General features: G+C 38.2%; 1 protein-coding gene across 1 annotated transcript in view; it reads left to right on the top strand.

Annotated features, from left to right (window-relative positions):
* Positions 1-27,744, top strand: part of DPYD (dihydropyrimidine dehydrogenase) — a 582,181-nt gene that overhangs the window by 175,913 nt on the left and 378,524 nt on the right. The window contains exons 9-10 of the mRNA XM_018567128.1: positions 13,289-13,473; positions 17,050-17,265. Of these exons, the coding sequence (XP_018422630.1) occupies positions 13,289-13,473; positions 17,050-17,265 (401 nt within the window). The remainder of the gene's footprint in view (positions 1-13,288; positions 13,474-17,049; positions 17,266-27,744) is intronic.

The raw sequence follows: 27,744 nt of genomic DNA, 5'->3' as shown, positions 1-27,744 counted from the left end.
AAAGCTTTCTCTGCCACCAAAATACATCATAAAAGTATAACAATATACACATGTATATACAATATTTGTACTTTCAATATAATGATCATACAATAAAAACTTAATAATATTAATGCAAAGATTTCAGATGACAAGTAAATAAAGTTATTATTATGAAAAGAAATGTATCTTTCTTCTTTTTTAGTTATGAATGCAGTAAAAAAACAAACAAAAAAAAACAAAACAAAAAAAACTCATTTTTTTTATCTTATCCATTTTATCATTGGGAAGCAATTCATTTACTTCTGCTCCCGAAGACATGAAGGAGAATGGTTGGTAATCTTCCCTAATTCATGAGAAATCACCTATTAGACAGTGGAACAAGTGTCCTCATTGTAAGATTTTCTTTCACTTCCTGTTCAGATAACAGCTGTAAAATGTTTGATCATATCAATGTCTGTCTTGATGACCACAGTAATCAGAACAAATAGAATGTCACCACCCCCAGAACACACACACACACACACACACACACACACACACACACACACACACACACACCAATAAAAACATGATAGAGATTTTTAAAGCCCATTTCCACCTTTGTAAGTGATTAGCATTTATTGTGGTAATGGAGAGGTGCAGTGATGATGTATATGTGAGCAGATTTTCTTGACTCACATTACTGGCTTTTCAACATTTTTATGGACTTTTTAGTGGGCTCGAGTCCTACAAATGTAACATTCCCTCCACAGGAGACTCAATCTGACATTGGGGTCAGATAGTTTTGTACAAACTGTAAAGCAGCTGACCTCCTCCCTGTGATTCATTGTAGCAAGATTACTGCCCACCAGCTCTGCCTTTTCTGGTCACTCAGCACTGTTCAGAGGGTGTTGCCACTATGAATATTAATTAATGGGGAAGAGCTCAAAAAGAGAGCTCAGTTTACACGGAGAAGCTTGTTCCAGAGGAAAGCATATAATTGTGGGAAATATAGTTTCCCATGCCCTACAGTGTTAGTTCCCACTGTGGACAGTGGCCTGTAATTTTCACAGACTGCTTGCAGAGCAAAGAGGCAGCCATTTCAAAAGGAACCATTATGAGATGAAGAGGACAGCTAACAAAAAAAGTAAGTTTCTGTGTTCATATACAGCAACTGCATATGTCCGCTTCATGTACTCTGAGTGTACACTGCTGGCATGTTTTTTTTTTTAAACTACCCCTGCAAAGGTGGAAATGGGTTTTAGCCTTCCTTATTGTATCTATAACTCTGATGTGATTATTACAATATGATGCTCCAAAGATAATTGAGTTGGCAAAGTGTATCTAAATCCAAAAGCAAAAAATGAATATATTACAGTTTATCAGTCCTTAGATCTGGTGGCTGTCTTAGTTTTCATTTTTCAGTCTAAGAAGAGAAAATCCCTGTTGCATGTGGTGTATGCATTTTTGCAAAGATCCTTATCTTTGTTATGTAAACGTTTAGTTCAATTAATGTATCATTTAATGAAGATGAACAAACACCGAACAAACTCCAACCTTGACAACCATGACTACCCCATAGCTACAATTGAGTGATGACAGGGAGAAAACAGAGTACCAAGAGATTTGAACCAAGGACCCCCAGTGCTGCAAGGCAGGAATGCTAACCACTATGCCACTGTACTGCCCATATAAAAGCATCAACCATTTCTGTTGTGTATATGACGTATAATCAGCAAATTCATGTACAAGCATTCCAATTAAATACAATTTTAAATTTGTTTAGAAAACCATGTGAAATTATTTTCTGACTTGGAAGAAGTATATTGTGTCTGCTATGAGATTTTAGCACATTAGTAATTTGAAGAATGGCCAAATACAGGATTTCTTGTCATTTAGGATAAAAGTTCTGCCCATGTGTGTCTAATGTACAGCAGATCCTCTTTATGGAAAGTATCTATCATCCTTTCAAAATACTTTTCTTGGATGAATAAATCCATATTTGGTTGTATTTATCTTAAGCTTTGTCAAGAAGGGATTTTAACTATTCATGCGTCCCAATCTTTAAAACTAAACTCCAAGCAAACAGCCTTCCAAAGTATTTGAGGTCTTTTCAGCCACTGTTCTAATCCTGCTTACTGGGCAGCATAACTTAGTAACCTCAGTGGTGGATCCAGGAGGGGGGCAATTGCATTACAATGACACGTGAAAAGCATTATCTCCCATGTACACAAGCAGCTATTTTTGGTGCTTATTGATAAAATGTTTTTTCAGCTTGTGTCAAATCAATGAACTTGTAAAACTGAAGGTCATGCCACTATTAGGGCCCATAGTGACCTCCGCACTGCGTCACATTACTGACCTCCGCACTGCGTCACATTACTGACCTCCGCACTGCGTCACATTACTGACCTCCGCACTGCGTCACATTACTGACCTCCGCACTGCGTCCCATTACTGACCTCCACACTGCGTCACATTACTGACATCCGCACTGCGTCACATTACTGACCTCCGCACTGCGTCACCTTACCGACCTCCGAACTCCTCGTCACATTGCTGACCTCCGCACTGCGTCACATTACTGACCTCCACACTCTGCGTCACATTACTGACCTCCACACTCTGCGTCACATTACTGACCTCCACACTCTGCATCACATTACTGACCTCTGCACTGCGTCACATTACTGGCCTCAGCACTCTGCGTTTATTATTATCGCTCCCACCGCCCCTCTGCTGGGCCCAGCCAGCCGCACCGAACAATCGGGACCCAAAGCAGAGGCTGCACTGTAGTCAGGCAAATTAGGCAGCCGTCTCGGCCCACGCTGGGGCTTTGCAGCTGCCTACTTTGTGTGAGTACAGACAAAGGCTGGCAGTGGCGGAAATATCCCAGAAGGAGAGGCTAGGTGAGTGCGTTGTACCCCGGGGGGAGAGGGGGAGATCCGGGGGGCAGTGGACACATAGGCAGTGAGAGAGGAAAGGGGTGGCACAGTCCGTCCCTGAGTAACCTTGCTTTTTTCCCATTCAGATTAAGTGTATGTAAATGCAAAATCTATATTTCAGTATGGTTGCCATCATGCCTCACTGTATACAGTTTTCTTAAGCATATAATTTTTTGTAAATCTGTTGCAAAATGTTCTGCCTAGACATCCTGAAAGTAAGAGCATTTCCTGTTTAATGTTTAATGCTGACAACACTAAGCATTGTCAGTCTGCTATGCACACTCCTTCAGTTGGGCATTGGGCTGCCTTTCTTATCTAACTCAATGGTCAACTTAAGTAGTGAACACAGCAGGCTGACAATATTGCTGCTATTTGCAAGTCAGCTGCTTAGCATCATCATTCTCTAACAAGAAATGCTGCTACTGGTAGGATTTCCAGGTAAGAGGCTTTGCACCTAATTTACAAAAAAGTATTGAGTATATAAGAAAACTGTATACAATGAAGCATGATACCAAACGTACTAAAAATAGATTTATGGTTTACATACAGCAATACAACTCTGCTCTCATATCCTGTTAGCAAGATTTAAATGTTAGACTCACAATGTAGTAGAGCCTGATTACCTCAGAGTGCTAGCCTTCCCTTTCCTGTCTTAATCATGCTTATTTTCAAGAAGCTAAAATAATGACAAATTCAGGTACTTATATTAGCTGTGTTTAAATATACATGCAAGGATTTTTAATACCTCACCGGAAAAAAGGTGAAACGGTCATTAAAGCCAAAATCCCCCCCCCCCCCATGCTGCTTTAAGGACTTACCTTAAATTATGCCTCGATCCGATCATCTTCTCCTTTCCAGTAGTTTTCAGAAGTCCCCCCAGCGCTGGTGCCGCTCTCTGATCCAGCTGACCTCTGTGTCTACTGTGTCCGATGGTGTCTGTGCGTGTGCACACTCTCGGCTGCATGCATTCACTTACACTGTGTCGCTCTTCTTCTCCCGGCCTGAAGATCTCCACTGCGCATGCGCCCACCCTATGATCCTTCACGGCCCTCAAGAGTCTTCAAATCTTTAGATGAGAGCGAGCGACGGAGACACAGGTAAGTAATTACCTATTTGGCAACTTTTAATTTTTTTTTATATTTTTGCATATATCTACTGCTAGCAGTAGATATATGCAAAAAAACCTGAGTGATTAATTCTATTTGAAACTCTGAGGTGGCAATTTATCAAATGGGGTAGCTTAAAAGTCTTTTAATTAATTTTAATAAGAGAATAAAAATCGGTTTGCCTAGTTTGCCAAATTCTACACATTTGTTAAAAATAAATGTTTTCTTTAATCCTATAAATACCCCTTACGAAAAAAATCTAACTATACTTTTCTTTTCAAAACATTGTACTTGTAGATAATAATGTCTAAATAAGGATGTTGGCCAATTTGCACATTTTTAATATTCCAGAATATCTGCTTGCATTTTTTTCTAACCTCAGGAGAATAAGCCAATTCAGCCAATAGCATTATACTATCTATATTCTTAAAAAGGAACAGATGAAAAGAAATTAATTAACACCTTAATAAATTAATATACTGACCGAATGGCTATGCATTAATATACTGACCGAATGACTATGCATTTATTTCCACATTATATTATATACATTAGCTGGCAGTGTGTGACTTCTGATAAGTAAAATACATTTTTGCTTTTTGTACATCATAATGGTTTATTTGAATGCAGAGTGAGACCTGTATTTATTTCTGTATGATTGTCCCCAGTTCATCACTCCAGGATCAAACACAAATCTGCATTCAAGCACACCATGCATTTATACAGATACATGCCTTGTTTCTGTACTACTTCCCTGTAATGGCTACATTTCATGCTGTAATCTTCTCTGCATAAACATTAACACATTTCTTGGTTAAAAGGTCAATATATTCTTTTTTTATATTGTGGGAACAGAAAAATCAGATAAAAATATATTTAATAAATTACAGTTAATTACATAATACAAAGCATAGCAGTACCCATGACTCCTAAAGTTTTTAATTTTCAGTACACGGATCACATTCAATAGCTCGTAAATGAAACATGAAAAAATTAGTCTCTTGAATTAAATTAGAAATACAGGTTTCTGTTTTTTTTCTGAGGATAATTATAGCATTAGTAGTAAAACATGGTGAGCCTGATTGACAGCATATACTTTGGTAATCTGTCAACCTAAAGGACCAGTCTATCCAAATAATGATTTTTCAATTTTTGGTGGGTGCTCTAAAGTAAAATTTCTCTTTTTATGTATTTGGAACACTATTGGATAGATATCTGTGTTTGATTTCCTGTTTTTTTACACCTTTGGTCACCATTATGAGAGATCTTCACTCTCCCTGTTTGTTTTACTTATTTTATATTTTGGAGAATACCACTGGTGATTGTGGAACACAGAAATGTGGGTGGGAACATGCAAAAGTCCCCGGTGGACAGAAGATTGTGGAATTAGAACAAGGGCACCTCACTCTTGGAGTATCCAAGACAAGCAAGAAACCAGGGCCCTATTAGGTTCCACTTACTGTATAACTAAAACATAATTTTTCAGGTGGACATACACTTTAAAGATTTCATGGTCAAACTTACCTTGGAATATTTGGAATTTGGTGGCTACAGGCAATATACACACGTGTTTCCTCTAGATCTAGTTCTAGCGAAGCACTACACCTTTTTATGATTTTTCCCCAGAATGCTGCCTCCCCCAAATACTCTTCCCAACATTGCTGGCATAGCTAAAGTCCAGTACACTGGGTAAACCTGCTGCACTGTGTGGACCCTTCCCCTGTACAGTTGTTAACAACACTGACATCACCTAGCAACAGTGGATGCTGACTCATCACTTCTGTTTTCTTCTTTTTCTTGTCTTTAAAGTTGAGCAAAAGAGAGATCTTCTGATAAGGATAGTCTACAAACAGATAATGGCCATCGTGGCCAACAATAGTTAGTTTTGTGGATGACAAAGATGTCAGACTTTGACCCTTGTTGGTTTTCTTGAAAGAATAGCCATACTTTTAGTACAGTCATCCTTTTTAAATAACCCTCCTTAGGCATTCCCATCACATTATTGGCACGGATGCTGTACAACCTTTCCATAGGAATGAATAGGGATTTTGATGCACATGTGCAGCACCTGCCAGGAGACTCTTTCTGTCTTGTCTATGTGGCTGTCACTGAAGATCCATGGGGAATTTGAAAGTGCAGGATTTGGGGATTAGGGTTTTTTTTATAGGATGGCAATAGTAAAAGTATAGTAAAGTTATTATTGAAGATGTTGACAACAGCACAAGAGCATTGCAGACAGTACTGTGGCCTCCTGGTAATAAGCTGGTCCAGGGTAACTATCCTGGCTGTATTATTTTGATATTACTCTTATCGCTAGCACTGATCACAAGGTGGTTGAACACTACAGAAAAATCTAATTCTTGTAGTGGTTGATTAGATTTAATAGTAAAGTTTACAATGTACTTGTACCCTCTTGAGCCCTAAATTCTGAGAATGCTGTCTTAACATCGAACTAAGGTTGAACTATACATTGCATATGTAATGTAGGATGCTCATACCAATAAGACTGAACTCTCTGTATTTCTACTGCAACATATTGTAAATATCAGTTTATGCCATCATTTTTTGTAAATGTTTGGTGTCTATTCACCTTATGTGACCCTGTCTTTTATATTTTACCAAAAAATTGCGGCGATAATAAATGTTTCATAGGGAACAAGTTTTTTTTCCAAAATTCTCTGTACTTTTTTGTTATATAGTAAAAGCCCCAGTGGTGATTAAACACCACCAACATAAAGCTCTATCTGTCCCCCAAAAAAGTTATACAATTATTATTATTGTTGGTACAGCGTTGCATGACGGAATAAATGTCAGTCAAAGTACCGCATCCCTGAATACTGAAAAATGGCATAGATAGGAAGGGGGTTTAACACTCTGGTCTTCAAGTGGTTAACAACACATTTGCAGGAGGCTAGGGAAATAAAGGACAGTCAGAATAGTATAAAATTATAGTATATTGGTTACTAAGTGATTCTTTGTTTTGCACTTTGCCATATTAAAATGAACATGTGATGATAAACTATCATTGTTGATCTTATTTTGAAAATGCTAGTTGATTGTCTGTTATGCTGAACCACCAGCTGTACTGTATTCTGGTTCAGTGACTTGGTAAAAGTAAGCAGATCAGGAAAATCAGGGCAATGTAAGAGATTCCTATCTAAAATGTGACATCAGATTCCTGATGTGTAGCACTTGCACATTATAGCTGTTTCCTGCTTTGTCTTATCTAATAAGTGTGGTTATGTGTTCATAACACCATACAAAGTAGGATACATTCAACGATAGATTTGTGTACATGTTTGTTTTTTTTACAAATTCTACCAATATAGTACCAAATGATTAAATACAAGAAATAAGCACCCAGATACTGTATGTAGCATACTTAATATTTATATATATTTTTTAATGCATCATCCTATTTTGAAAGGTAAAACATCTTACCCTTCTGCCAAGGGCATTGGATATGTATTCAGAAATTCACTCTGATGGATTAAACAACACAGATTATTTTTCTTTGATGTCCTTTAAAACTGCTTGTCTTTTTGTCCAGGACCTTGTTATGAATATATTTTTCTCATTTCCATTTTGAAGACACACAAGCCCGATATGGAGTGTCTTGGGGATCGGAGGAAACAGAAAGGTCAAACAGAACAAGAAAATTACAATATGAAGAGCATTAGCAATCAACATTCATAATTATAAACAATATTTTATATGTTGTGTATTACTTTATGTAAGGCCGTAGCTACCTATTAGCAAGCATTCTTTTCAAGAATATAAAGATGATAGTCAAACACTTAAACTCATTCTGCTTAACTTTATTAATTTAAACACAGATCACATAAGCTCCTCCCCTTCCTTTAACCCCAACTCTTTTCCTTTTCATCCTCTCCTTTCTCCTGCCCATAAACCACCCCCTTTCTACCTCCTGCTCCCCCCGGTCTTTATCTTGTGAATTAACATTATGAGTTAAGAGAACTATGGGGAAAAACACTGACCCCATAGTTCTCCTTTAAAGATCAAACCATTTGTCCATAATCTTGTGGCTTCACATATAAGGTTTAGTGACCTTTTTAAATTCTTGTTGTGGGTTATACTGTATATGCATAAGTGTATTGTTTTTTTTGTTTCTTGGGTATGAGGACATTTCCAAATGATTTTCACTTGAGAGGATTGTGTGTATTTTTTCTTAATCAATTAGCCCAATAACACTTCTAAATGGATCTCTAGCTCTATAACCTAACCCTTTACAACAGCCTTAACCATCCAAGTGTGTTAAGAAAAGAAAATCTGTAATTTAAAAAATATATATTTATATTTCATTGCTCCTCCTTGTAACTGTGTGTATAAATATGTAGGTTTCAGAACAATTTTAAGAAAATATTTAAATCCTAAAGAAGGGATTTATATTATCCTGAAAGTGTGCATCTTTAATAACTTGAATTAGTCAAGAAAGGGTATAGTTTAAACTCCAAACTTATTGTTATTTTTTTTACAATGATGTTGAAAATGGATGATGTTGATATAAACACTTATTGTGTACAGGTGGCTGCGTACATAAAGTCCAGACGTCTCGACACTTGCATAATCTTGTTTAAGTACTTAGGTATTTGAAACACATTAGAGGGATAAGCCTGTATTGTATTCTCTGTATTTAAGCAATGAATTTAAGGAGGATCGGGTGAAATAGACGGACCATATGTGTGCCGTCAGTGGTGTTGATACTTCCTGGAAGCATGCATTTTGTGACAAACTGTTTACAATATATTTATGTTTTTTGGTGTTATTTTGATAAATACAAAGTGATGCTAAATGAAGTTAATTTATTTTTTCAAATGGTAGTTACATGGGGTCATCAGTGGAATGCAAATATTGGATGAAAGGTTTTTAGTCTTGCTGACTTGAAACAATGCCATTCTACTAAGCTATTACGATTGATTTGGTGTGGTAAAGGTACCTGTAGATATTAGGTAATTATCCTTCAGTTCTTGCTTGATAATTAGATAGACATTTTTTTTTAACCCAGTAGCCCATTGTTGCCATAATATTAGCACCAGGCCTATCTCTAATGCACAAAGATAAACCTGCATATTTGCATGTTCATGCAAAGAAGAATCTGGGAAGAATGAATGTTAAATGCTTGCCCATTTTCTTAGATTTGTTGAATAAATAATGTTTTAATATGCTTCAGCTACTGTAAGATATACAGAGAAATCAAGCAAGTTTAAAAATAAAACCTATAATATGTTAATTGCTCCTGCTCTTCCCTAAAACCATCAGTGATTTTGCCAATTTAAATAAACTGATAGTAGTCCTGAATTCAACATCCCCAGGATCTGCATGCTTCCCTCCAGTCTCAATATTTTGCTGAGATGGAAAAGGAAATGATCAGTGAAGAGTTAGTGAACATGCCTTCCTACAGACAACAAAGAAAATTAGAATTGTCTGCTTTGCTTTACTCTTCCCTCAGTTTTCCCTAAGAAGTAAACCATCCTGTAATATGGTGGTTTCCAAAGCTGATCATCTTCTAAAATTCCAGATGACTGACTGATATGCTGACCTACTGGCTTCAGTGCTTTAATTATATATTTAAGGCAAGTCAGAGTAATTCGGGGCACCTTATCTGCATGCTTGTTCTGGTTGAGTGACTCAAGTTTTAAAGCAAGAGGCATAGTATGACACCTGGAAAACTAGTATTTGAAAAAGTAAAAACTGTTACACCCTTCACATAGACGTTGTCCAGATCTTAGACTTAGCAATTTCATTGTGAGCAGTGAGAGTGTCTCAACATCATTTAGATCTTTATTGCAGTATGTGGATAGGGCCAAGGTCAATCTGCTTTAATTAAAGTTATTCTGTGGTAATGTCATGGAGATGGTATGGGTGTACTTTGAATACAACTTATCTATCAGCATAAGTTGTTCTAGTATGTTCTTTAGTTTGGCTAGTGCAAGGAATTGTGGGAGCAGCCATTTAGAGGGTATAGCCTGTAAGCACTTGTGTTCCCACCTTAATGGATTAGGTTTGTCTAATGTCTTCCCTGTGACATTATGAAACAGGGAGAACACTGGGTAGCTGAGTTCTACCATTCCCTGTGACATTGTGCATATATTAAACTGCTTGTTGTCAGAAGTCCGCTATCTGTGAGCAGGACCAAATGTGTTATGTAAGATTTGGGTGTGGTGTGTCACATTTTAGAAAAGAGGTCAACCAGCCAGGCATGAGGGATCTGTGAGGAATGTTGAAAATCAGATATGTTCTGTGGATCAATTTAAATAGAAATTTCCCTCCACGCCTCTCCCACAAAAGCCTATCTAAGGCACTGCTAGCCCAGTTTTATACTGAGTAGAGCTTCTTCCGGTATTTGTTTGGTCAATTTAGCCCACTTGAGTGTGTAGTTAGGTTTGGAGAATACAGAAGATTGCCTGCTAGCTTGGAGGGTTAGGCAATGGCGGGTTATAGAGTTGCAACTTATCTGCTGAGATATAAAAACACCATGTGCTGATTCCCCTGCATTGTCCATCTTGAAGGAGTGACATTTGCAATCCTTGTTTTGTCCACTCTGACCTGACAATACATTTGTCAATGGGCATACCATGTTTAGTGTGTGGCATCAGCTTATGTCAGTTGTAGGTCCATAAAAGCTGTAGGTTACAGCTAGAGAAATGATGGAAAGAGCCAAGACGTGCATGTTTAACCCATTGCATGTGCTGGGATGGTTTACAGGTTCCCTGTGAAAATAACAGATCTTACATAGAGTTACATGGGTTTCTTTATTGTCCAATAGTCTAAAAGCCCTGAAGTCTGTACCGTGGAGAAGGTTGGAGAAGTGGTTAAGGGCATAAGTGAGGAGACTTGTCCCTGGAGGTTTTGAGATTTATCGAACTTCTTTCCATGTGATTAAGGTTCTCTTAAGAGAAAGTCTTGTTAATAAATTGAGGTAGAAGGTTCAGTAGAGTGTTTTGGAGTCTTGCCAGGGACAATGGTGCTGCAAGATGCACCATAAAAATGCAATATGCACTTTTACCGCTGTGTTTGTGCAATATGAGGTATTATTAATCTAATTGTATATGTGCCTGAAGATACTAGCCAAGTTGAACAATATATTGTTATTATTTTTATACTGGATTTATATAGTGCCAACAGTCAGCACAACGCTTGAAAATAAGGAAGACATTTAAAGGCTGGTTATAGATTCATGCATGTACCATTTTTTCTAGTTTGACTATTTTTGTTTTGGGGGACGCACTGGAGTTCCAGGGTGCATTTTTGGTTGCTGGGCCTCCAGTGCGTCCCTGCACCTTATTAGGAGGAGTTGGCTACCTCCAGGTACACCTGCATGTAATTTATCAACTTCATTAATATGCTCACACTTGGAGACTCGGATACATAGAGTTAGGACCACACTTTGCAGAGGTGCCTTGGCGCGGCAGTGTGGCTTCTACATATTTTTGGCCAAAAGTTTGTGCAACTAAAACCTCTGATTTTAATGCATACTGTTGACAGGGCTACTTGTTTGGTTGCAGGCTGGCTGGCAGGTTGAGGCTAGGGAATTTTTGTGTTTTGTATTACTATTGTTTTCTTCCCTTCAGTGGAAAGTGATCTTCTGTCAAGGATATCCAATCAGATATCATAAAGAAATATCAAACAGAAGGTTTTACAAAGCCTCTAAGAGATTACAGGCACAACCAAATTTGTATACACGTTGGAAACAACTTCCTAGCCATAAATTGCACCATCTACAGCATATAAAGGGCCTTAAGTTGCATTCCTGTGTGGATGTACTGTTGGGGGAAGAACAGAGGCAGACGTTGAGTGTGGTATGCTCTGTGGAGCTGTTGTCTGTCTAAGAAGTCTACATATGTCCTTAGAACTGTCACAACAGGGTGCCAACTTGCAGGGCCCGTTTCACCTTGCAGGTGCCCAGGAGGCCTAGTGCCTGGTGGACTGTGACATCATGGAAAAAATAGATATTCATATTTATAACCAGATCTACTTGCATCAGTGGCAATACTATTTTGTTCTTCAGATCCGGACCCATGAACGAGGAAACACACCACTGTGAGTTGAACCCACATATCTCTACTAATTACATGAAATATTTTTGATTTGACTATTCTTTTTCTCCATACACGTGTATGTTAACTCTTTAATGCCATTTTTGCTAAAAAAATGGACATTATTTTCTGACTTTGTGGAAATTCTAGATACAAGGGAATTCTCTTGATACCAAGTATAACTACCATACATGAGAATATTGAGGCTTTCCAGGGTGTGCCCTTTACCTTTTGTTTCCACATGCATTGTTTCATCCATTAGCCGAATGCAGTCATATATATGTTTGTTCGTGTTTTGATATTTTTTTATATGTATGCCTTTTAATATATCTAAAATAAATATATTTTTATAAATATTTGCTGTATACTTTGAAATAATGGTGGGATCCCCTATTGGGGAAAATTGTATCTTTTGGTAATATATAGAAGCAGGGGACCCTCCATTTAACTTGACTCAAAAATAATCTTTGTTGTTATACTTCATTAACCTTCCTCCCCCGTTTGACTCAAAAATAATCTTTGTAGTTATACTTCATTAACCTTCCTCCCCCGCTTTGTATGCTCTATTTTTGTAAACAGTCTACTTTATTGATGAGGGGCTACATACAAAATGTGTTGTGATTGGCTGACTGTTGTGTTGTTCCTCCACCTTTCCCGCTTTGTGTTCAATACCTTGGAATTGTTCCGTTCGATTGTTTAGTTGGATTAATGGCATCCAAAAAATTCTGTAGAGTGGGCCTGATAATTGTTGAAACATCTGCATTCAGATGTGAGGCTACCTATGAGGCTAACTTCTTGTAGTCTTTAGCAAAGCTAGGGTGTAGTATTATGACTTACCTGCCTTTGCTGTCAAGGCACCTTGACAGAAACATTTTAATACAATTTTTAGTACTGACCATAATTTAAAAAATGCAACACCAATAACCATTCACGTTAATATTTAACAGACATAATTTAAATTCTCAAGTAGCAGAAATATTCCACAAATTCACTGCAGAATATAATGCTGATAAATCATTGTATCTAGTTATATCCACATTACCTACTCTAAAGATATCCTGTCACTGTAATCAACATTCTGATACTCTGGGCCACTCAGGCCAGTCAGCTATCATCTTCTCACCATGCCAAACCTAATCCTCCACCTGCTGATTGTCAAAGCAGGAAAGTTATTTTTTTAAGCATTATATTTTTAACATTTTCTTATATTCTTTTTCAGTTACTGAAGCCATGAAACCAATCAAGTTTAACAGATGGGGTTTACCTGATATTAACTCAGAGACAATGCAAACCAGTGAGCCTAGTGTATTTGCTGGAGGGGATATCGGAGGTTTAGCAAATACAACTGTTGAATCAGTTAATGATGGAAAACAAGCATCTTGGTACATTCACAAATATATACAGGTATGTCATCTTTTCTAATTCCCTGTCCAGGTAGAATGGTATTCTGCTGATTTTTCCACACTTTAGATGAACTCATTTATGTCATTATTTTCCTTTTATTACTAAATTATCACCCATATTTAATTTCACGTATCCACTCTTGTATGCCAAAAAAACTTTCCTCAGTGTACTTTAGTGTAGACATAAATGGGTTTGAAAAAATATTTGTTGGGTTCAATGTCTCTGCTTGTAATGTAATTATCTGGAGCTAAGAGATACTTATATTCAGCACATAAATACTATATTATCATTTATGCTTAGCATTTACAGAAATGGAGATGAGTCAATAGCTTGTTAGACGATGTCAGGGGCATCCCAAGGCCGGGTGTCACCCGGAGCAGAGACTGGGTGACACCCCGCCGTGAGGTAATTGCGTGTGACACACCTGTGGGATTACGCCATTGTGCATGCATGGCCATCTAATTGACGCCTGCCGGTGGCCATCTTGGTGATGGACTCCGGTAGAGAGAGGAGGGGACATCACCCGGAGGGATTAGATATGCTGCCAGGTCCTCTCCTCTCTCCTGACACTTTCGGGCTCTTGGTCCATGACAGAGTGCCTGGCTTTTTAGAGGGAGTGACACCAAAACAACTGTCAGTCATGTTGGTGTCACCCCTCCAATGGTGTCACCTGGGTGCGGTCCGCACTTCCCGCACCCCCTTTGTGAATCCACTAGACGATGTGAATTTTTTCTAATACCAGAGCAGAAAACACACACAAGCAGATGCAAGACCCATATATTTTACAGTGTGCATTATAAATGTTATCACTTAATGTAACTTAGACATATTACTTTTCCTGTGGTTCCTTGGTCCAGCTTGACAACCTAGCACTTTTTCGGCTGCCCTCGGCAGCTTTGTGAATAGACCCCAAAGTGTACTATTGTGCCCTCCATAGACACCAGATTTCCTCTAGTTAATTTAAGAGCAAGTAACCCCAGTACCCAGTTAGCATTGCTAACTGAGACTTCTCCCAGCTAAGGTTGTGACATGTTTTTTTTTATAGGCCATCATGAGATCTGAGTCCAGAATTTTTTAGGTCTGCAGCTCTGGACACAGATCTGAAAGGTGACAACATTGATTGCCCATTTCAGAGACTCCTTGTTCTTTTTCTACTGCCTACTATTGCACTGCTGCATTATTGTTCAGTCAGTGGTTAGAGGATTAACACTATTGGGGCATCAAGGTTGTACCTGACAGAAAGTAGGGAACTGCATGATTACAGCTTTTGAACATCACCACAAAAGGTACACAGTGTCTTACCAGTTCACACAACAACAAGATCAGAAGAGGTTTTGAGAGTAGACACTGGAAAAACATCTCTGACATATTTTGTTTAGGCTGTTGGAAGACGTCATGATTCAGACTATGATAAGATGGCATTGTGGAGGCAATCATTAACACTGATATCAAGGCATAGCTGAGGATGCTGCAGAATCAAACTGGAAACATATAAAAATCAGCTATAGCAAAGCCTGGTTTTTGTGCACTTTGCTCCTTTCACACCTTTGAATTTTAGCTTTAGCATGGTAGTTTTAATTTTGGTTATACCTTTCTAGCAGTGGATTTGACTGGCAACCCAGCAATCACCTACCTGCTGCATCAATTGGTTACTTATTAACCATCTCCATTGCAGAAATATGCAGGCCTTCTTTACTACACTTCTAGTTATCTGGTAGTCATGTTTCCAATGCTTTTTAGTTCACCAACATCGAACAAACATGCAACAAGTAAAAGCAGAATAACTTATCTAAATATTGTACTTGGTCCGTGACTCAAAGTATTCAAGACATCTGATCAGCATGAAAGCCAGGCAATTTATATTTTCTGAAGATGTCAGCGGCGGCAACCCCTGTGTTTTTGTTACTACAGGTTACCTTAAATTAATTTGACGACTTATATATAAGTCCTAAATTATCTAAGACAGGTATCAATGCTACCAGTAAATACTATGGAAAAAATATCAAACACAGGAAACCCTTTTAGTGTGCGTTTTAGCATCTTTCACATTTAACATGCAATGCTAACAAGGAAGCTTGTTTTCTGTGGGAAATACATTGCAGATTTATGGCATTTTATGATTTATGATGCCGTCCAACAGTTTTAAGATGCAATCCAATAAATTTAATTTGTTCTACAGTGGGATAAATGAAATTTGTGTAAATAGACACACATTTGCTTTCACTCATAAACAGATGTCCATCTACAGATTTTCAGACATGAGTTAACAAAGCAAATAAGCTTATTAATATCTTAATGTGCTAGAATTCACAGCAGTGGATTAGATTCTGTCATACAGATTTTAAGCAAATGGCAAACCGTTTTGGAAGCCATTATAAGACTTTACACATGTTCATTTGTGATTTTCTCTAATAAAAAAGAGAAAGTTAGGATCACATTTAATGGAAAGCAAAGCAGAATAGTGTAATTATATGGGGAGTCACCATATACTGAGCTTTAACAAGGCTGCATCCATGTGCATTGATATCTATTTCATTTTCTATTATTATATATTACAAATACTAGCATTGCTTAGCTAGCAACCTAGAGTTAATCCTGCCAATCTTAGACCAAGCCAAATGCTTTTTGGCTTACCACGTTTTGATTGCAATAAACCATTTCAAAGATTTACTCTAGGCGGACATCAAATACACACATAAATGCAGTTCTGTATTTATTAATACATTATTACATGTACTTTTTAGATGCAAACAATCTAGGTACCTGAATCTGATCTGGTACCAGGCTCTTGGAGTCCCTGTACAACAGAGCTTGAGTGTAAAAGTGCTAAAAGATGCAAGAGGCTGAGCAGCATAGAAATAAGTAATTATTTCCTATGCTCCTCAGCTCCACCTTGTGGCAATTTGCAACTGCTGCAATGTTTTTCAAAACACTTGCAAGGCACGATATAAGGAGGTACTATGCTGTCAGTTTCTATGGAAGGAGGCACTGATGTCACTGAAGGATTTCACCTACCGGGTTTATACCCTTATCCATTATGGCACTAGAAGTGGCCAAATTGCTGCTTATTTTATTGTGGTGACACCATATACAGCCCGTAGGAACTGTTACCCAGACTTAGTGCATGGTATATAAGAGTCATATAATAAATAAGGCACACTGAGATGAGTATTGGGGTAAGGATTTTGCCAAGATTTCCCCTTTTATATTTCTATCACTTATGAGTTGTCATGTATAAAAAACGTAGTCACATAGTTGCTGAGATAACTGCATAATACATTTTATTTTCTTCTAAGACATGGCAGAATTAATTTCGTATTCAATAAAGTCTAATGAATTTGTGCAGATTATTTAGTGTGAATAATCCAGTGAGGTGAAAGTCAATTAAGATAATTAATTATTGCTCCCTGGTGGATGAAGCTATCAAACACATAGATGTCCACTTTACAGACTTAATGCAATTGCACCAAATGTTAGGCCAATTAACCCACGATCAAGTAAATTTTTTTTTTTTCTCTCAAACAGTCTCAGATTCTAAAATTAACATTATGTTTAATTGTTATAACTTTTGAATAGGAATTTCATGGAACATCAGTTGGTGATAAGCCACAGTTGCCATTGTTCTATACTCCAATTGATATGGTGGATATCAGTGTGGAAATGGCTGGACTGAAGTTTCTTAACCCTTTTGGACTAGCAAGTGCTCCACCCACTACAAGCGCTCCTATGATACGCAGAGCCTTTGAAGCAGGATGGGGATTTGCGTTAACAAAAACATTTTCCTTGGAAAAGGTATGCTGCATTTGTCATTTTCGATGGAAATAGCCAATGTTTTTTTTGCCATGGGATGATCTAAAATTCTTATTTTTTTACAGTGCTTTTCCTATAGGGAATACAGCATTTTTATCCTGCTGCTTTTTCACTTTCGTTGACTAATTACTACTCATGCTTGTGTCACTGTTGGTTTAGTAGCATGCAGGTTCTTAATTAATGGTATATGTACCATGGGAAAAGAGAGCTTCTGACAGGTTCAGGGGTACTTATGCTTGCTAAAATATATTTATATCAATAGAGCATTTTGGCAATTAGTAAATGACATAAAGAAAAAATATAAGTAAAATGTGTAGTTATTGAAAAGCAAAAGGGGCTGTTTGGAAAACATGTATATAAGGACTTGTATTGTCTCATTGTATGCATTTTAAGAAGTACTTGATAAATGGTGACCCTCACTATGGGGGACTTTGTAGGCATTGCTTTAATTCAGGGACGCATACTTGAGAAACATTGATTTTAAAAGCTGCTTATTGAACCCTTTGTTTGAAGTACCAGATACAAATAACTCAAAGAAAACTGTTAAAATGTGTCTATTTCTTAAAAACAAAAAATATTTGCTTTTCAAATCATCTGGTACATTCAGCAGAAATAAGTATTTATATTTATTTGCTGCATGTCTGTTGAAATTCCTTTGAAGTGGAAAGAAAGCACTGGACCCACGTAGTTATTCTGTTGGTGTCTCTCATACAACAATAGTTAAGGTACGTAAAGGTGATGTGGCTAAATGATAGGCAGCTTCCGCAATCCAAAAGATCTCCACAGTATCCTTGTCTTGACACTAAATACAGTAGATGTGGGCCATGACGCACCACACAATTTAAATAGCCCAGATACAACGTTATTCCATTAGGGTCAGGGGCACATTCAAGTAGATAGAAACAAAGAAGCCAATGTGTTTCAGGGGTCTAAATCACATCTCCTTCATCGGGGCTTAATGAGAGAAATCTTGACAATGTTCCCTATTTCATAATGCTTTGTGTGACAAAAGCACTAAAAAGAAATGTCAGTCTCATTATTGAGTTATTGAGTCATTACCTGGACAGTTGGCTGTTAACTACCTTCGGGCCGGCCGTAGTAAAAAAACGGCCGGCCGGGAGCTCTCTAGATCTGAGCGGGCATCTTTAGACGTCCGCTCAGACATGCCCCCTCAGCGGGAAATGCCCAATATTTAAAAACAGGCAGTGATGCCTGTTAACATACAAGCGATCCGCCGGCTGTAGAGCCAGCGGATCGCTTATATGGGGTAACGATCGGTGCCCCCCCCCCTCCACGGTCCCCCCGCCATTGTCCTGCTGATCCCGGGTGCGTGACACAGGGGATCAGAGGGAGATCGTTACACGAGCTCCCTATTGTCCCCTCTCCTCCAAAAGAAGCTTCATCAGCTTCTTTTGGGGGGTCCTAGGTGACCTTAGGGGTCTTGGAGACCCCTGATGTCTCCATAAAGAGGACCTGCCACATATTTTGCATAGGGGGGTTTATTACCCCCGTATGTGATAGCAATAAAGTTTAGGGGGGAAAAAAAGGAAAAAATTAAAGTCCCCCCCAAATTTAAAGTTACACATAAAAAAGAATAAAAAAACAAAAACATTTTTAAAGTCCCCACCCATACATACACGCATGCAAACATGCGTCGGGGGCACATACGTGCAAAAATGACGAACATGGGAGTGAGAGCAATAATTCTAGGGCCTTCAATCACTGATAACACTAAACTGATGAGTGGTAAAAGCTTTTAAAGTGTCGCCTATGGCCAATTTTGGGTATGGTAGTTTTCTGCGATTTTGCGGGTGCGCGCAATTTTAAAGCTTGACATGTTGGTGTCTATTTACCCGACGTGACCTGGTCTTCTATATTGTACCAAAAAACTGGGTAATAATAAATGTTTCCTAACATAATGTAAACAAAATCTTTTTTTTTTTTTCAAAATTTTTTGTAATTTTTCCTAATTATAGTAAAAAATAAAACCAGTAGTGGTGATTAAATACCACCAAAAGAAAGCTGTCCCCAAAAAATGGTATAAAATGCATTTCAGTACAGCGTTGCATGACGGAATAAACGTCAGTCAAAGTACCACAGCGCTGAATACTGAAAAATGGCCTGGCCAGGAAGGGTGTCTAAACACCTGGTCTTCAAGCAGTTAAACTTAATATCCAGATGTTAATGGTTACATGAGACTTTAACTGTATTAAATAATTGTAAATATATACAGAGACTGTGTGTGCTCTGTTGCTTTCCCTGCATCTTGGGAATGTTTTGTTCTGTGCTAATGGTATTATTGGTAGCTAAGGTTTAGTGTGCCTGACTTTGACATCTGTAGTCTACTCAGCAGAATTTTGTTTCAGTGCCCAGTCATCCACTGACATAAAATCAACAGTCAATTAGGTTGCAACTTCTGCCAAGTTAGCATTCTGAAGAACCCACATGTTCCTTGGCTACTAGGAATAAGGTGCTAGCACCATACTACCATCTACCAATTGTGAAAGGCTTCTGATTGGTATAACTTGTCAGTCACCATACTATACTAGGAGCTTTATCAATGCATTAATAATTAAGAACTGAACTTAACCTCCCACAGAAATCAATAACATTTTCAGGTAAAGTCCAATGCTCATTGGTTGCTAACGGGAAGTTAATCCCTAAAGTACAACTATGACCTCTGATTAGAGAAGATGTGTTACAGCACTTATATGTTCATCTCTTAGTCCTACACATATCTGTTGAGCCTGTCAGGGAAGAATACCTAACTCAGCTTCCTGTGATGATGCGGTAATGATGCTGCACTGCTCTTTAATTCAGAGCAGAGTTCCCACTCTCATGTAGGCTGTACCTACTTGCACTACAATGAAATAGAAAACAGTTGCAGAGGGCATCAGCATTGTCATTGCGGATTTACAAGCCTGTATAATGTCATTCAGCATCTGCCCACAACTAGCCTTGCCCACTGATTTCCTGATTGACAGTGCCACCTATGTTGCTGAAACCCTCACACTGTGAGCTGCAGTGTCTGGTAGGGGTAGAATTTGAAACACAAACAAAGGAGGCTTTTACACAGGATAGGTAAAGGAAGCTTTTTGTTCACTTTATGAGGCTTGTGCATAAAAAAGTTACTGACTTCGGAACTTGTTTAGACTGTCATACAGTAGCCTTTAATATGTTTATACAGAAGGCTGTAACTGTTATTGTAATGATGTTACTCCACATCAGCATGTAAACCTCATGTCTTACTTATCTGTACAAAGCTCCAGTAGTTAGAACAATATACCATTTATGCTAAAAGGTACCATCTGTGGTACCTTTTAGCATAAATACAACAATTTTGAACTAAAAGTCACACACTGCTGAAAAAAGATATATTCTGTACTTTGCATATTAATTTTCACATTAGAATTATCAATTGTTACAGCCCAGGAAGGGACTTAAATCCATTGTTTAACCTTCTAAGAAGAATTGACTTGAAAAAGCTCAGGTTTCCCAAGTTCCATACTAATGAGATTTTCTTTCTATAGAATCCTAATGAAGAAAAACATGATAGGCATTAATTTGGCTATAACGTGTTGCAATTTTAATATCCTTTACTATAATTCCATTGGATTATGTCAGAAAATACCAGTCACTAATTAGATACTACACACAGAAACTAAACAAAACCCTTGTATCTCTTTTCAGACACACACCAGCTTATGCTTTCAATAGAGACATTAAAGAGATACTACAGCTAGCCTTGTGACTGCATTGCAAGTGTGTATTGATATGCATGTGGTTTGTGACCTGCTGAGTTAAGTTTAAGCAATGTCCAATTGGCAGGCAACGTTTGATCAATATGGCAATCAATAATGAATTCTAAGATACAAACAAATTCTAACAGAACAGTTGGCCTATGTTTGTCACTTTGTACTTGCTGTACCTATTTGGGTTTTAAAATCTGTCAATTCTGATGAGCATTAACTGTTTTCTTAGTAAAGCCTTGCAGATTTGGCACAGCATTCAGTTTAGATAATAGTATAGTGTATCAAAAAGCAGGCAAACAAAAAACAAACAAAAGGAACAAGGGTAATAAAAATATAAATATTTATAAACTACATGGTCACAAAGCTGCCAAATGGTTTATGTTTGTTAAAATAACTAAACATCCATTAAAAATAAATCTCCTGTTTAGCCTGACTGAGCTTCAGCTCCAATATGATTAATACACATGAAGGGGAATATATCAAAACTGGAGCAGACAAAATCTGGAGCATTTGCCCATGGCAACCAATCGGCTTCTCTCTTCAGTTTGTTCAGTTTAGCTTTGACAATGAAAGGTGGATTACATATACATAAACAACAAAAGTTGTGGTGGGGTTTTCTTAAGAGAGGACTCAGAAGGTTAGAAAATCGTATAAATGTATTCAGTTCATACAAATTATTATTCCATGATGAAAATTAAAATCGAAGTTAATATATATACATGATTGTTGAATCCCTAAATTTCTTGCATATAGATCATACATAATTCATTGTCCATTTCCTAATGTCAATCATTTATCCATCATTATATTACATATACATTGTTGTGCCACTCCCCCGATCCCCTACGCGTTTCACATATGAGCTTCTTCAGGGGGTTCTATTCTCTGCAAAAAATCCAGGGATCAGAGGTCATGTAGGGATCCAATTCCAGGAGGACAGGACCAGTTCCAGTCACCCCCAGAAATTTAGGGTAGCGGAGCCACAGATGCACAAAAAGGTCCAGCAGGAATTTTGTATCTTCAAAATCTACACAAAAGATTCTCCTCCTCGAAATCCACCCATTCGTTCTTAGTTTCCTGTTATGTTCTATCTGTGTCCTCCTCTCCTGTATGTGTCTCTCGCTTTTACGTGTTCCTCTCACTCACAACTTTTGTTGTTTATGTATATGTACTTGACTAGATTGGGGGTGAGGTCTCAGATTATCTGGGTGTAGATCTTGGAAAGTGCTCTTTTGAAATGAAAGGTGGATGCTGATTGGTTGCCATGCACATCTGCTTCAGATTTTGTCCACTCAAGTTTTGATAAATTCCCCCCATGATCTACTAATTTTGAATTCAATATGGTTCAGTTAATAAAACTAACACCCCAAGATAAGGATCCTTATGTTCAAAAAAGTGACAGCTATTTTTGGCCAGATTGTTAGGTTTGAAAAATTACAATCACATGGCTAAAACAAAAAATATTTTGTTCTCTTATTAAAGATTTGTGTATTGTGCCTATATTCAGTTCTGTAAATGTCCTATAACAATAATTATGTAGAACTAATGGACTTTCTTACTTTAAGGTCCACTTCATTAGTGCAGTGAAGTCATTCTGCTGAAAAGTAAAGTATGTCTGAGTTTTTTTTTATTCTTGCTACTGCAGTATACCTTATGTTAAACTCCCCTCGGCCAGCAGCATGCTGTAGAGCCACGTGTGAAAGCAGCAGCCTGCTGCACAGTCACAACTACTGTGTTCCAATCAACAGTGTTCCCAGCTTTTTTAATCTCTGTTCCTTTTACTAGTGCTCCATTGGCTTTAGAATTCTGAAGTCAGCAGAGTGCTAAAAGCATAGCATGTTGGTGCTGCTAGCCTCCTGCAGCCTCCTTGATGCCAGTTCATGGTTGTATGCATAGTTGTATACTGAGGGCTGACTGACATTTTTCAGGACATGTTTTGTAATAATGACAACAGTTGATCATGCTTGCATAATGCTTGTGGAAATTAACACTTGTAGTGTCCCTTCGAAGCCTACGTGACGGGATGAAAATGAAAGGCAACAAATGGCAGACAGGGATAAGCACTTGGTTAATGAAAGCTGCAGATTTAAAGATATTGGAAATTACTTTTAAAATGTGATCAATGTGTTGAAATCGTATATGAGATTTATGTGATTGATTTCGCATTTAGATTACCTTTGGCCACATTCTCTGTCTTTAGTGGTTGCATAAAAAAAAATGGTTTTCAGCCAGGCACCCCATCTGTAGGGATGAAAAGTAAAACAATTGAAAAGGAAAAGCACTGCATGAAAACCACAGAGGTGTGAATGTAGACTAATGAGAGCTACTAGGGGACAACTATTTCCATATATGCTGTATATCTATTTATAGTGGCCTTTGTGCTCACATAGTAGCCAAATATCTTGAGGGTTGCTACAGGCAACACTGTCATGTCCTTTCAGTAAAAGACATGATGTTTGCTTTTATTAAGATGTGTTTTTTTCTCCTCTCATGCACATGTAATTCTGATTAATCAGACACATCTGCTTTCACTCTTCTGGTGACATACATTGATTTGTGCGGCTGTCACTTTCCATAATCAGCAAAGGTTCCTTCATTACATGCACTCAGTGATGTGATTGTACAGGCAGACCTCACTGCATATCTAGCATTTTTCCCCCCATTAATCTATTTTTCTTTTGTTTGCCTTTCACCTCATTTAACCATTACAAAAACAGCACTATGATCATGTGCAAATTAAATTGCAGGCTAAAAATCTATTCTCAGGGAATGCATTGAATCAGCAGTATTTTACATAGTGCAGCATTAAAGCAATAACTGCGTGGAGACAAGAGAAGATGGAAGGTCTATTTACAGAGGGATAGAGTCATTAAATTGTGTGCTGCGTTGGACTCCACATTAGCTGAAGTAATGTATGATCATTGTTAAGTGCAGACGTGACTTACTGATCCATGAATAGATGTATATCAGATATATATACGTTGCTGCATGGCAGGCACATAATGTGCATTATTTATAGCTTCCTGATATACCATTAGCAAACCATTTTCCCTAATAGTGTGATTTAGGAGAATACACCTGAGGATGCTGTCTTAGAAATTCCGCCTAGTAAAATGGTCCAATTTTCTACAAAGGCTTTCTTTCTGTTGTTGTTTTTCCTCTATTTAGCCTTGCAAAACAGTCTTTATGAGCTGATGTGCAAAGCCAGGTCATCCTCCAAGGACCGAATTAGTGATATAGCGGGTTAAAAATTGGACTGTCAGGAGTACAGCACTGGTGGATAATTGTAAAATACAGCATCCTAGGTCTAAACCTTTCACCTCCATATTTGGAGGACGACAACATGCACATTCCATGATTTTAAAAGTTGTTTAAGTAAAAGAAAAAAAGAAAGTTTAACCAGTTGACATCCGCGGTGTTAAACCCCCTTCCCATCCAGGCCATTTTTCAGTATTCAGAGCTGCGGTACTTTGACTGACATTTATTCCGTCATGCAACGTTGTACTGAAATTAATTTTATACCCTTTTTTGGGGACAGATAGAGCTTTCTTTTGGTGGTATTTATTCACCACTGGGGTTTTTATTTTTTTACTATATTAAGGAAAAATTACGGAAATTTAAAAAAAAAACAGTTTCCCCTATATTAAATGATAACACCTTTATTATTACCCAATTTTTTGGTAAAATATAAAAGACGGGGTCACGTCGGGTAAAAAGACACCAAACATGTCAAGTCTTAAAATTGCAAGCAAGCGCGAAACCTCAAAAAACGATAACTCTGCATTCACAGCCCGGAGGGAGATCAGCAAGGAGCTGATCTCCCGTCCTCTTCCTCCTGACATCCTCCGAGCCGGTCCCGGTCCGCAGATGGGGCAGCGGATCCCGGGATTGAAGGTGAGGGGTCAGGGTCGGGGGGGGGCAAAAAAACGAGCACATATAGACGATCGGCGGGCTATATGTGAAACACCCGGTAACGGGTGTTTGCATTGATCGGGTCTCTTCTGCCCGTGTGTGCCCGCTAGGGGGAGCGCGCGAGCAGAAAAAAAATGCCGTCTGGAGACGACAACCCACCAATGCTGCAGTGCCGTCCGTACGTTTTTTTACAACGGGCGGACGGCAAGTGGTTAAAGTAGATGTCACTAAAATTGTATATATTGTTTAACATGTAAGGTATACCTGGTGATCTTTGCTGGGGCACTTCCTTTTATAGGGTGATAGTGCTCTGTCAATGTCTCCCAATTTTGCTCCTCTGTTGTGACCCTGTCATATATATTTTTTTGGGGGGGGGCAGTACCTTTCTCTGTAGGTGCTTGCTCCCAGTTTCTCTTTCCTTGCCTAGGCAAGAATGACATGCCCTCCCCATCTGCAACCTCCTGGGATACACATCACACATCTGCAGGGGCTCGTGCAACTAAAGTCCGTGATCTTGTTCATTGGCAGTAGGGGGCCAGTTGTGAGCGACCAGGAAGTTACAACCAGATCTCAAATGCAAGGTGGTGACGTGCTGGATTTTATGTGCTGGTAATTATGTGTTTTCTTTTTAAGTCATCAGCTATACAACATGTAGCAGCTAACTTTTAGCTTTCCCATAGCCAGATAAAGGTCCCCTTTAAATAGGCATGGTCCATTGTTATCACTATTAGGAAGATGGCTGTCTGCGCAGCTATTAATAAAATAAGGTAAGTAGTTGTACTTATTATTTTCCCCTCCAGCCAAATGAGCATTTAATCCATACAATGGCGGGGGGTTGGCACTGCATGGGTAAATTTAACAGTAGCCTAAAATGGGGCTTTATATATAGGAGACATATAAAGTGTTTGTAAATCTAGATATGAAAACCTTGCAATATTTCAAAATAATGTAACAGTCATTTTCATTTTTTTTGTAAATAAGCAGCTTTCATTAACATTTCATTTGATAATCTAGCTATGAAGGTCCTTGTTCAAGCACTTCTTGGGGTGACAAAACGGTGTCCCTCATGTAAATACCTCTATAGTACACCAAACCAGAACACACCCAACAGTAGGGCAGAGCAACTGGTGAATTGAACCACAGCAGTCAAAATAAAATATTTTGACAGCACACCTCAATCTTCTGTAATGAAAGCCACCTTTATTGACATTTGTTTGGCGTGTCATACAGGAAAGTACAAAGTTTCAGAATCACCAGGGGTCCCATCTTGAGGGTCATACACATGTATGGGAGCTGCCACCTTGGATGCAGCAAGATGGTGGTGCCCATACAAGACAAAATAATATATGCCCAAATATAGTGTTTCATATATTTGGGCACATAATAATTTGTTATTTCGGATTTGGATGAACAGCCGAATCAACTGAATTTTGTGATTCAGCAAGTTCATTTTGTGATTCAGCATGCGAATGAACATGTTTTCTACTGACCCCTACACTCTTTATTACTACTGACCTCTACACTTTGTTGTTCGGTTGCTGCGCTTTACATAAATTGTAGGGACTAAAAAGTTTTAGCAAGCTAAACAAATGCATAAATATATTTTACTATTAAGCAATATCTTCTTACCTGTGTTTCTGTCCCTGTTCTGATAAATCTTCCTTTAAATATAGTATTTTAAAATTAGGTTTTACAATAGTTTAAGATGCCTCTTGTAGAACCAAGAGTCAATAGAATCCCCAATCTCACTAGGTCCTCTTCATCTTTTTGTACATAATAATCCTACTAAATACTGCCCATCTTGCCTAGGACCAGACAATGCTTTATAGGTTGTAGTGCCCTAACATGTTAGTGATGATTGTGAGGTTCTATCAGGTGTCTACTCAGGAGAAAAGAATAATGATACCATGTCAGATGTAGATCATTTGTGATCTGTTAACTCAAAGTAAACCAGTGCAGGCAAAGCAACAGGTTCACTATAATACCTTACTCTCCAGTAGCATATACTAACCTTCCTTTCCCTACAGCATCCTTTCCCTTCACCAATGCTTTCCTCATCTGCAGGAGGTGAGGAAGACAGCCCACTGTAAGCTCAAATTGAATTTCCACTTATAGCTTACACAGCTCCTCACCCCCAGGTGACAGTTCTGGGCCAACCACCAGTCACCAACACTATGTCATGGACAGAGGCACATGCTCCTCCATACTCAATAGTACTGGGTATTTTCTTAACTTCTATGTGCTGCTTGGGAGAATAAAGCACAGATTTACTTAAAAAATCTGAATTATCTTTACAATACCTAGATATATGCATTGGGTTTTTTCCCATCAGTTCTAATGCTTGACTGCTGCAAAAGTGGAAAATACATTTCCAAATGAATTAGATAATATACAGAATATAAGGTAATAAATGATATGTATGGGTGCAAGCTGCTGGAAGCTGTTGGCCTGCATAATATATTGTAGTACAAACTGTCTAGCTCATCTGCACATCAGAAAAGTCAGTGCTGCTATTCCAAATGCAGTTTTCGTTCCTTTAAGTAAAAATAACTGCTGTATAACAAGTTGTAGCTCACATCTCTGAATCATCTACATTAACATTGCTTGTCTTTTTGAAACACGTTTGGAAAATTGTTTCCATCTGTGAACATTGTGCCAGCTGTTCCCTTTCCAAGCATTACAAAGATGCTCATATTTCCGTTCCTGCAGAACAGCAATGGCTATACCTGCTCATGACCATTCACTGTTACCTGGTCTGGATGCTCATGTATGCTGCTTATAATAAAGTAATAGCTGG

Source organism: Nanorana parkeri, unplaced genomic scaffold, assembly GCF_000935625.1.
Source record: "Nanorana parkeri isolate BGI_ZX_2015 unplaced genomic scaffold, ASM93562v1 scaffold1012, whole genome shotgun sequence".
NCBI lineage: Eukaryota > Metazoa > Chordata > Amphibia > Anura > Dicroglossidae > Nanorana > Nanorana parkeri.
Note: the sequence above shows the minus strand (reverse complement) of the source record. Positions and strands in the feature narration are given on the sequence as shown.